The sequence below is a fragment of the Anguilla anguilla genome, chromosome 5 (genome assembly GCF_013347855.1).
Source record: "Anguilla anguilla isolate fAngAng1 chromosome 5, fAngAng1.pri, whole genome shotgun sequence".
In the NCBI taxonomy this organism is placed as follows: Eukaryota; Metazoa; Chordata; class Actinopteri; order Anguilliformes; family Anguillidae; genus Anguilla; species Anguilla anguilla.
In genome coordinates, this window is record NC_049205.1 from 23,718,599 (window position 1) to 23,731,162 (window position 12,564).

At 39.3% G+C, this 12,564-nt stretch overlaps 1 protein-coding gene across 5 annotated transcripts in view; it reads right to left on the bottom strand.

The window, feature by feature from the left end:
- Window positions 1–7,073, bottom strand: part of LOC118227722 — a 59,670-nt gene extending 52,597 nt beyond the window's left edge. For 4 of the 5 annotated variants that reach the window (XR_004765344.1, XM_035418536.1, XM_035418535.1 and 1 more), the window contains exons 1-2: window positions 6,959–7,073; window positions 5,973–6,129 (exon numbers count right to left, since the gene is read on the bottom strand). Coding sequence is in view for 3 of the 5 variants with exons in the window: in XM_035418536.1 (XP_035274427.1) it covers window positions 5,973–6,129; window positions 6,959–7,057 (256 nt within the window). In the remaining 2 variants the exon portion in view is untranslated. The remainder of the gene's footprint in view (window positions 1–5,972; window positions 6,130–6,958) is intronic. The other variant, XR_004765345.1, reaches the window with a different exon arrangement.
- Window positions 7,074–12,564: the final 5,491 nt, after the last annotated feature.

The window sequence follows — 12,564 nt, forward strand, 5'->3', positions numbered from 1 at the left end:
TAAAGTTGAAATTGACATTTTACATCGCTGGTCTTCCATTCCAAACGGAAGCAGTTGTTGATCACTTGCGGCCCCTACCGGCCGGTTAGGAGGAGTGAGAAGTTAGCACTCAATGTATTTCAATGGACAATGATGGAAATTAATTCAAATAAAATACCTGTTGTTGACCAATTTGCAAAATATTCGAGAATTCAGGTCCTTGGTAGTAGTAGTATGTGAGATTAGCTGCAGACAGATACACAAACACGCACACACGCGACCAAACGCATAATCCCCTCCAGGCTCTCGCCTGGCAAAGATAATCAACTGTTTTTACTCAAGAAACGCACTGTTGCATCATTTTCAAGTGGTAATTACAAGCTTTCTGTCAGTACCGTGGTCTAAAATAGCTAGAAGTCCAGAAACATATCCAGAATCTCTCCAAAAAGGAATATAATGCTTTTTGTCCATTGTAAAGCATATAAATGAGCCCCTTATGAAGGTTTAAGATGAAACATTGACATCAGATTTAAAAATAATGCAAAAACATTGTCACACAATGCTGTACAGTATCTAAATGTGTAATAACTAACTCTTTTATTTATTTCTCTACTCTGTACTCTCGTATGTTTTCTTGTATGGGGATGGGACGATATGAAAACAATTTTCAACCGTCCACCACATTTTAGCAATGTTCCAACACTCTCGTCATTACTGTTGCACGCATCACAAAAACTATTACACTACTAACTAACGCTTACATTAGTGTGAAATATCCAAATTATATAATACCACTGACCTATTTAACCCTCTGGGGTCGAGAGCTCCGCCGGCGGAGCTCGACAAGATGAAATTAACTTTCGTTTCTATTTGGATGATTAACTTCACGTGCTGTTATCATACAGACGCAACAAAAACATTGACAGAAACCTTAGAATCGCGACTTTCCAATGCGCCCATTGGCAAATAATATGAATTGTTTTAAAAGTTTTAAATTTGATTAATTAGACCATGTATGCTTTGTTAGACTTTACTCATTACTATGTGAATTTCGCTCAGCAGGAAGTCCGCCCAAATCGCATTCACATGTTAACAACATTATAATTACTCTCCATAGAAGGAGACTAAAGGAGGGGCGATGCGAGATCCATGTGAGAAATGCCAAGTCTGCGAAAGCGGGATAGAATGTCAAAGTGTCGCCTAATTCACTTCTTTTGAGGTGAACATTTCGTTTAATTTTGGAAAATGGTCCGTCCGGAAGCCGACGCTGATGAAGAGCGGTGTCATTTCGAACAGCGAACTGATCCAGCTGAGGATCAACTTCATGCGTAAGTATATTTCTTATGATCATATTGGTAAATATGTGTACTGTATTGCAACGTATCTCTGTGTTTGTAGGAATATCCAGCAATATGCGCGTTTGTAAGTTCCCACACAACGATTGATTCGAACTGTTGCATCTCAAAATTATAGGCTAGGCTCTCTGCGTCTGGTTGTGTTAGAAGTATCAGGTAGACTGTATGTTTTTCGATCATATTGGTAATAAATAGCCCGTGATTCTAAAACTGATGTCCTCGCACAATCGATATTAGCATACTGTAAGTAAATTCGGGAAATAGCAATATAATAACCACTTAGCTAAACAGACCTATTCTACTTCAGATTAAGGCATTGTTATTGATGAGTTGCGTGTAGTTGAGCTGGAATATCAATGTTTATTTATTTTAGCTAATGTTGTTTCGTTGATAGCTTGCATTATTTGTAAATGTGTGCTGTATTACATTCTCTGTGTGTTTGTAGGAATATTCACTAATATGCGCGCTTGTAAATTCCCACACTACGAACGATTCTAACCATTGCTTCTCAAAATTATAGGCTACCTCTCTGCGTCTGGTTGTGTTTGTTTGGTTCTTTGTTTGTATATGATGTAACCATGTCACATTTCCTAAGTTTTGTTTTCATTAGTTAGTGGTTTGCCCCTTTTTTGTACATTTAATTTTCACCTGTTGAAAGAAATGTGCTATATAAATAAAGTTTGATTTGATGTCACATTTCCTAACAATTTTGTTTTTATCATATTTACAGAGATGCTGATCAGGAAACACAGCCTAGTTCACCACTAGCTAAGAGGCCACGCAAGCGTTGCAAGACCAGTCTCATCTCATCTTCCATTTGCTTCAATAAATGTTCTGAAAATCAAAAGATGTCTTTGTTTCTGTCTTCTAAATGGCTCACTGAGTCTTTGTCTTAGTGGTGGGGAGGCATGCGGCCAGGTGTGAATAGCCTACTTAGCTGGAAGGTCGTCCTACCCAATGCATATTCATTACAGAAAGGCCATTTGCCCTCCCATTCTCACCTGGTGTTGAAAAATAGTTGTCACCACACTAACTTTTAGCAATGTATTTTATATTTCTCATTGGATTTGCTAAAATATTTTGTCATCTTTTGATACCCAAGACCTTGATGAACACATTTCAGTGAACAAAAGTCTTAGTCACAATTGTTTAGTGTGTTTTATTACAACATTCCTGTGCATGTTCAAAACTACTGTTTACAGTTTGTGTGATGTTAGAGCAGTTTACAATCCACACATGATTATGACCTACTTACTGCTGCCATATTATTGTAGCTGAGTCTGTGCTGAAAACAAAGATATGAAACACTTTGGAATCACTGTATATAAAGTTGATGAAATTTACACAAATGTCAGAGCATCGCACAATCACCAGTGTGCCTCATTTTACCCTTAGACCCCAGAGGGTTAAAGACACTCAATTTAAAAAATAACGTATATAACCGAAATATTTTGAGCAGTAATACTTAAATAGCAATGATGAAATTTTATCCGTGTTCAGTAGATAGAGCCAGAGACAGTAAATCAATGATACAGTCCTATCCGCTTATGTTTTGCTCCAGAAAACTATGTCAGATAGGTCAATCAGAAAACATATGGCTTAGCTATGCCCAGAAGTCCTCAATAATAATAGTATTTTCCAAGAAATTACGAAAAATCATAGACAACGTTTCATTAGGTGCATTAGGCGTCATTGGACGTCTTTTACTGCTACCACAGAGTGAATACGTAAGTGAATGCGATGATAAGAAAATTTTTTGGTTACGCTGACCTATAAAATGCTATTCCAAAAGCAAAATCAAACATGTTCTACACCGTTAGAAAGCTTATACTCTAACCTACTGAATAAATAAATTGTCAATCAAGCCAGACTGTACTAAAAAGGGCGACAACGCCGTAAACAAGAGGTGTGGTATTACGCACAGCTATTTTGGAAGGTACCCAGGCTTCACAAATGCACGTATATTTGTGTAATATATGACCACTCAGTATCAAAAGGGACATCTCTATGTGTAAAACCAATGGTAAGGTTGTATATTTATTCAATATTTAGTCCCAGATACTGACTGTAGAATGACATGGTATCATTGTTTAAAACTCGTCTTGTTTATTTCGTTATTCAGTGAGCAGCGTTTTCACTGCTATATTGGCATATCTTAGGGCTATTGTTGGGTTTATCTTGTTGCTATGATGGAATATGATTTTTGAGTGGTGAAAGAATATTTTTATGAATGCCCAGATAGATAATATTGTCCATTATGAAGTTCAGACCCTCCCCTCACTGATAAAAACTAGACCAGACGATGTTGGATTACTTAGTTGCGTCGCCATGGATGTCTCCTAGCTGTTTGCCGTAAAGGCACTTAGATGGCATGTCGTAACACTTAGATGTAGAGCTGCAGTGCTTCCGCGCCGCAACTAATAAAAAAGTCAAATGGCGGGCGAACAACATAGGTGGTCCCAATAGCAAAGTTGTAGAGCACATTCAGATGCATAGGTCGATGAGGTTTTGTGTTGATCTTACTTATGGTGTGGGAGTTATGGCCTTTTTAGCATGACCCTTTGTTATAGCGCCACCATCTGGCCGACATAGGTGATTTGGTAAATGGACTGCATTTATATAGCGCTTTTATCCGAAGCGCTTTACAATTGATGCCTCTCATTCACCCATTCACACACACACTCACACACCAACGGTGAAAGTCTTCCATGCAAGGTACCAATCAGCTCGTTGGGAGCAATTAGGGGTTAGGTGTCTTGCTCAGGGACACTTTGACACGCCCAGGGCGGGGGATCGAACGGGCAACCCTACGACTGCCAGACAACCACTCTTACCTCCTGAGCTATATCGCCCCTGATTTGTAGTGCCTGAGTAGTGGGAGGCCATAGAAACCCACTTACCAAATTTGGTTGGTCTAGGACTTATGATTGCTAAGCCTCAGACACTTTTAGCTGAGAAACCTTCCATGCCGCAACTAAAAAGTCAAAATGGCAGGCAAACAATATCGCGGACATAGGTGGTCCCAATAGCAATGTTGTAGAACACATTCAGATGCACAGGTCGATGAAGTTTTGTGTTGATCTGACTCATGGTGTGGGAGTTATGGCCTTTTACGCATGACCCTTTGTTATAGCGCCACCATCTAGCCAACATAAGTGATTTGTAGTGCCTGAGTAGTGAGGGGCCATAGGAACCCACATACCAAATTTGGTTGCTCTAGGACTTATGGTTGCTGAGCCTCAGACACTTTTAACGGAGAATAATAATAATAATAATAATAATAATAATAATAATCCTAACAGATACAATAGGGTTCCACCAGCTTCGCTGCTTGGACCCCTAATAATAATAATCCTGACAGATACAATAGAGTTCCACCAGCTTCGCTGCTTGGACCCCTAAAAATTAAGAGCCCTATCTTAGACTTCCATGCAATTTCCAAGACAGTAATTTAAAATGTCATAGTCAACAGCATTGAAGGCCGCACTTCATTCGAATAACGTTAGAACTGAGCACTCATCAGCTGTATACCCAAACATTAAAAAAATTATGTAAGTAGTATATTGTGGGACCAGCAAGGATTAATTAAAAATATGTTTATTTTCTGAATCCAGCGATTCCAACAGTTAATGCCGTTGTTCAGCACTCTCAACACTGAACGCAAGCAATATTGCGTCTTAGAATCCCTCATTTAACCTACATATAAAATACATTTTATGTGATTTCATTGAATAATAATGTTTAAAATGAGAATTATCAATTACATCGGTGAATTCGTTGATAGGTCAGTCAGTAAACTGGTGAAATCAACCAACAAGTCAAAACAAGCACTACATCACGAGATTAAATAATTGAATTCAATATGAAGCAGTCAATTGAAATCATACATTCTTTACTGAATGCAGGCACACTACTTCCAAATTACAAAACAGAAGACATTATACCAAACATTAAACAATTAATCTAGAAATACCAGAAAAGAGAGAGAGAGATGGATAAATTCAGACCTTGCCAGTATCACCCTCTTCCTGTTTAAGCACCACAAGATGAAAGGAAACCAGCACCAAAAGAAAAAGAGAAAAAACTCTTCTTCTTCAAGGCTCCGAAACCAACAGCAACACTACACAACATTTTTTCTGTGGCCACAGGATGTTTGCCCTGATTGGGTGATGCCGAGTTAAGGTGTAGGAGAGAAGGGAAGGGGGTCAGACTCATTTATGACAAGGACTGGCCAAACTAGAGATTGCATTCAAACTTAAAGTAAAGGTAAATGTTAGGCATGTAGGCATGGAGGGTCTCCGACCCCCGATATGGTGTCCTGTGTCTTCTGGTTTGTCTCTTCTGAGACAAACTGCAGGAGGTGAGACCCATGGATTGTCACCCTAGATTAGGGTGTCAGTGGATTTTAAATAGCCCCCAATCACATTGCTTTGATACTTGTGATGGGTAGGCCAGGCCCACATTATTAGAAACAATATAATATTGTATCAAATTCACTGTTTCCCTCTCTAAGGCCATAACCTAAGCACTACATATCTGACAGTATGTTTTTGAGTTGTTAAATAAACACATAAATCTAGACACAATGCATGTAGGAAAGTGTTTTCCAGCAGTGACATGGGTGTGCATTAAGCGTACCTCGGACAAACAGAGTTTGTTGTGTGGAGTCCAGCTCACACACAGGGCTCCACAGAGGCGCTATGCAGTGTGATGGAGGCAGGGCCAAATTGCACACATCAGTCTCATTATTTATGTCCTGGAGTGTGATTTCTCCATTCCTGTACATGAAAAGGACCTGACAAAAGAATAAAACACCTATTAGAAAACACCCCGTCCAGCTGGTCAAATCCAGTGGAATCAAACAAATGGGATTGTCCATGGATTATAAAGGTCACTAGAGCACTTATTTATTAACACAAATGTCACCTGTGGCATTGCAATGGACCTGGGTATTTTCTGGTTGATGACTACAGTGTGAAGGCGTTAGACAAACATAGAGCACAAGTCTCAAGCATCATGCACTGAACAGTGATGTTACACTTGTGTGCCTGGCTCCAGAAAACTCACACATTTCAAAGAAAATTACAATGCTTGCTTTTTAGCAGTATAGATAACTTAATATTATATTACTAAACCCAAGCAAATTTATGTATTTTAAAGCTGAAATTGGTTGTGCAAACCTAACTCAACCTAACCTAATTAATCTCTTTCATGCATTTGGCTTTTAAAAAAACTTTACAATTAAGAAAAAAGCACTTTTTTCATTACTTGACTTATTCGGTCATAAGTGTTTTATTTCAGTAACCATACTGTGATAATTACATTACATTACATTACAGGCATTTAGCAGACGCTCTTATCCAGAGCGACTTACACAACTTTTTTACATTGTATCCATTTATACAGCTGGATATATACTGAAGCAATTTCGGTTAAGTACCTTGCTCAAGGGTACAACGGCAGTGTCCCACCCGGGAATCGATAAGATAGATAAGCTAGATGTTGTTTATTTATTGTCATCTCAACTCTTATTTTCTCTTTGTATTATTTTGTATATAAAGTACTTTAAATATCATGTAAATACAAATCATAAATAAAATTTACAGCATGAAAATGGGGCTCACCAGCTTCTGCTGAACGTGACCAGACCAGACTGTGGAAGGGAGAGTCCCATGGTCTATGGTTCTAACCAAAGAAATAGAGATAAACACCCAGTTGAACATACATCTTAAATTTATTTCATTGAACACAACTCTTGATTGTTTCCAGTTAAAAGGGTTTTTGAGAATTCACATAGTATGCATTTGAATACTGAATACTGAATACCCCAACCCCCCTAGTGATGCCTCTGCTGTGTGACACACTAAAATCGGTGTGGCATATTTTACAAAAAGCATGACTTTGACCGACGTTGCTCTTCATTAAGTAGGGGTAAGCCTCCTCCTATTTGGTGAGAGACTTGCACAAACTTTTAGCCTTTTTGGCAGGTACTTCATCCCTCTCACGTTCATCCATCCTTGAATCCTCGCGCTGCCGTTCTTCTTCTTCTTGTTTTATTGGCGGGTGCCGTTTGATTGAATGACTTCTCATCACTAGATGTTACAGCTAATGTTCTACATACTGCCACCTGCTTTACCGGAGGGGAATGTAGTAAACACATCAAATAGGCCCGGCGGTTATGCCTACCGTCACCGCCAACCTTTTTTTTTTATAAGAAAGGTTAAAAATACGGGAGATTTACGGGAAAATATTTAAACGGGAGGACAGAGGGAGAGAAGGGTAAAATACGGGAGAATCCCGGGGAAAAACGGGAGGGTTGACAGGTATGGTTACCACTCATCCTGATTTAACCTTTGACACGCATATAAAAAACATATCCAGAATTTCTTTCTTTCAGTAACGCAACATAGCTAAAATCAGGAATTTCCTGTCAGTGGGGTACGCAGAGAAATATATCCACACGTCTAGGTTACTGTAATGCCCTCCTATCCGGCTGCCCAAATAACTCGTTAATGAGTCTCCAGCTTGTGCAGAATACAGCAACTTGTATCTTGACCAAAACTAAGAAGTGTGAGCTCATTACACCAGTGCTAGCGTTGCTTCACTGGCTACCCATTAAGCATAGGATAGATTTCAAGAATTTGCTCCAGACCCTTAAAGCTCTGCATGGACATGCACCAGTGTACATAACTAACCTGCTACTACCTTATAAGCCCACAAGGTCACTCCATTCTCAAGACGAAGGCTACTTGGTAGTCCCAAGAATTTCTAAAAACCTAAAAGGTGGTAGAGCTTTCTCCTACGGACCCACACTACTGTGGAACATGCTTCCAAAATTTATAAGGGAGTCAGACACAGTCTCAAAATTTAAATCTAGATTAAAAACCATAGACTGTATAAAAATATGGACAAAGCGACCGTGATGTCACCGAATGACTCTCCATGGATCTGGAAAAAACGTTCTGAAGCCTAGGAAGTAAGGTTTGCGGGTGCCACCATGTCGTCCATTTGGAGCCAAAACCATAGAGTTCAGTGGTCCGAACCATAGACCGGTCTGAATGCAGTGTGATTGACAGTCCGGAGTGGAAAAGCTATTGAACTTCAAGCTTACTTCACTTACCCATCACCTAAATTGGTGCTGAATAAACTCGAGGTAAGCTGGCTGTCTGCCGTTATTAGGGGTCCAAGCAGCGAAGCTGCTGGAACCATACTGTTTCTGTTAGGATTATTCTTATTTTTCTCCGCTAAAAGTGTCTGAGGCTCACCAACCATAAGTCCTAGACCAACCAAATTTGGTAGGTGGGTTCCTATGCCCCCCCACTACTCAGGCACTACAAATCACCTATGTTGGCCAGATGGTGGCACTATAACAAAGGGTCATGCTTAAAAGGCCATAACTTCCACACCATAAGTCAGATCAACACAAAACGTCATCGACCTATGCATCTGAATGTGCTCTACAACTTTGCTATTGGGACCACCTACGTCCGCCATATTGTTTGCCCGCCATTTTGACTTTTTTATTAGTTGTGGCACTGCAGCTCTACATATGCGCTGGGCCATCTACGTGTTACGACATAGTAAAGGCAAGCGGCTAGGAGACATCCATGGCGACGCAAGTAATCCGACACTGTCGGGTCTAGTTTTTATCAGTGAGGGGAGGGTCTGAACTTTGAGTGGCATGTATCTTTAGTCATTCAGGTGAATCTATGGTGCTTTAACTATGTCAACAAAACACGCCCAAAGTTTCGCGTTGGGGAAGCAATGGAAGACAATGCCAGAGTGCATTCTACTAAAAGTTTGTTAGTAAAAGCTTTTTCAGAGGATGAATAATTACTTTTCTTTGGCATGGATCCATTTGAAGACAATATAGGGTGAGTTTGTTTAGTCTTTGAATCTGTCATTATGCTGAGAAATAGCCAAACCATTTTTATTGATAGTATTTGAGTTTCTCTACAAACGCGCGAAAACACGCTGGTATAACAAAACAATGACGGTAAATATACAGTGGGCTCCAGAATTATTGGCACCCTTGATAAATATTCACAAAAAATGCTAAAAAAAAATATTTGACATTAGCTTATTTTTCCAACATGTGTAAACTAGAGTGCTTGATTAATGATTCATTGGAATCAACCAAATTATTGGCACCCCTGGTTTAATACTTTGTGAAAACACCCCTGGCAAAGATGACAGCCATGAGTCTTTTCCTATAATTTGTGAAAAGGTTAGAGAACACATTTGGAGAGATCTTTGACCATTGCTCCATGTAGAACTTTTCAGAATCATTGATATCTTTGGGTTTGCACTTATGGACCCCCCCCTCTTCAGTTCAGACCACAGGTTTTTGATGGAATTTAAGTCTGGAGACTGAGATGGCCATTGGAAAACATGGATGTTGATTTCACTTAAGAATTTCTGTTTAGATTTTGATGTATGCTTGGAGTCATTGTCCTGCTGGGCAATCTACCTATGACCAAGTTCTAGCTTCTTAGCAGAGACAACCAAATTTTCTGCCAGAATTTACTGGTACTTTGTTGAATTCATTGTGCCATTGATCTAAAATAGTGCCCCGGGACCACTGCCAGCAAAACATCCCCAAAATATCAATGACCCACCTCCATATTTGACAGTAGGTATGAGGTGCTTCTCCTGTATGCATTCCTCTTTTGCCGCCAAACATGTTGATGGTGTGTATGGCCAAAACGTTCAATTTTGGTCTCATCTGACAATAGCACTCTCTTCTAGTCATAATTCTTACATTCTTTATCCACCTTTTGCCCGGTATGAACATCTTTACACTGCAGATAAGAATTTGTGGGATTTGCTGTGGCTCGTGCAATTATGTATCTCGTGCACAATAAGCAGTTTTCGTGAATGATTGTTGTGTGGTATTTTTGAAACAACTGCCCTGCAAAATGTTATCCCTGGTGTTTCTGGTTTTGCTAGCTAAACTGTTCGAGAATAAAGCTGAGCTGGGTGTTAAATTAGCAATCAGAACAAGAATAATAAAACAAAAACAAAGGAGATTTCATCAAAAAGGGCATAAAGGCTGAAGGAACATATGAGGAAGCGTAATAAAATAATAACAATGCTAATCCATACTGCCGTATTCTTTTATTTAGTTTTCTCCTGCATGACCTCTTCAGAAATCAGACCCGGCTCTGCTCCACATACCCCGGCTTTATTCCGATCATTATAATATATTGATGAACTCGGTGGCAATGTAAATACGGTAACATTAAGGCCAGTTCAGATAAATGATTCGCAACGAGGCGAAACGGTTTTAGAATGTTGCAGAGAAAATTGCAGCGTGTGAACTGGCTAGTAGCAGAGCCGTTGCCTGCCCTGAGGTTTTAAAAGACCGTCCTTGTCAAATCGCCAAGTGCAGTTTTAGAACGTTCAGACGTCTTGGAATTTTGCAAGTTGCACCCAGTCTCATTGCGAATCATTCATCTGAACTGGCCTTAAGTTAGCTACACTGCAACGTTGCAACAAGGTAGCATTGCATTCGAGAGACGGTTTGCGAGGTCAGTACCGGTCGGTAGCGTTAGCTAGCGTTTTTTTCTAATTGTTAGCCGACATTAGATTGTGTTCATTACATTAGCTAGCTAGCTAACGCAACATTACCTGATATGAGAGATGGATACTGTGTGCAACGTTGTCTAAACTAATGTTGTCTTTCTTGACATGGTCCGGTAGCTAGCCTTAGCTGTGCAAATAGCTATGTAATTTAGTAAAGTTACATTGTCATTAAATGTAATACGAAATCTACATCAACAAATAATATGATCTCTCATGTTACACAAAAACTTTTTAGGGTTCCATAACTCCCCCAACCCCCCCTTTCTCTGTTATAGTAACGCATGCAGACACTGGAAAAAAGAGTACACCGCTCACACACAAGTGAGTTGAAGAGCGAGCCTGCTGCGTTAGTTCCGCCTACCCTCTCTGGCGGACCAACCACTGATGGGTGATGAAAAACACGTCACTAACTGTGCGCCGCTTGTGATTTTTTCCTGGGAATGTCGCCACAGACACCAAGTTTTTTAATCATGAATTATGATAATAATAATAGTATAAATTAATATAAAAATAGGCTCAATCACCATTGTGTTACCCAATGCAGCGATAGATAGTGACTTAAAAGATTTTAATGAAAATTTTTGAGATTATTACTTTAAATTACAATAATTTTTTTTTTTTGCGTAGTTTCACCTGGCATTTCGTACCTGCGTATTTTGACCAAGAATTGCGTGGTTGGTAGACAAAATGCGTGCAGGTTGGCAGGTCTGCAAGTTTTTCCACACTGTTCTGAACAAAACCATTTTGATATGGACCTTGCTGTGTGTGCGGGGCATTGCTATGCTGAAAGAGGAGAAAGGGCTTTCGCCAAACTGTTTGGGAAGGACAGAATTGTTTAGAAAGTGATTGTATACGGTAGCATTAAGATTTGCCTTCACTGGAACTAAGGAACCTAGCCCAAACCATGAAAAACAGCCCCAGACCACGGGGTGTCCAGATACTTCTGGTCATACAGTATACTTTGCAGATGGAAAATGGACTATGTTAACATTTGTTGAAATTATACATGAACCGTGATTGTGATCACCTCAAACTTAATGTGACTTATTATAGTAGGCAAGTGTATGCTCTTTGTGGTGAAATTTCACAGCTTTTGATCGCATTAATTTCTCAGTATTTCAGTAAAACTGAAAACTATTACAATTATGCCAGTTCTCCCCTATTCAAAATATTTTGCCCGGGAGTGGTAATGACATTTTGTGACCACTAGTAATTTGAAAAAATTATACAAGCCAAAAAATCTTCTTTTTTTGGGTAGGTGAATTATCATTTTATGCAGAAAAATACTGGAAAAAGTAACACGTGATTATAAAATCTGCTCAATTTTGTTGGTATGAACTAATACATGTATGAATTTGTAATGATTATTACTTGTTTAACTCAAATTATTTCATTTTTGTTTTGTTAATATTATGTTTATTACTAGGGCTGTCAAAGTTAACGCAATAATAACGCGTTAACGCAAATGCGTTTTAACACCACTAATTTTTTTAACGCACGTTAACGCACGTTCTGTTATGATGAACATTTGCCTGACGACCCTTATGCTGCGTTCAAGACAACTCGGAACTAGTGAAAAACGAGGTCCAACTTGTGAAAAAGCAAACTGAACAGTCGTTAGAACTCGGAATTATAGTCGGGGGGG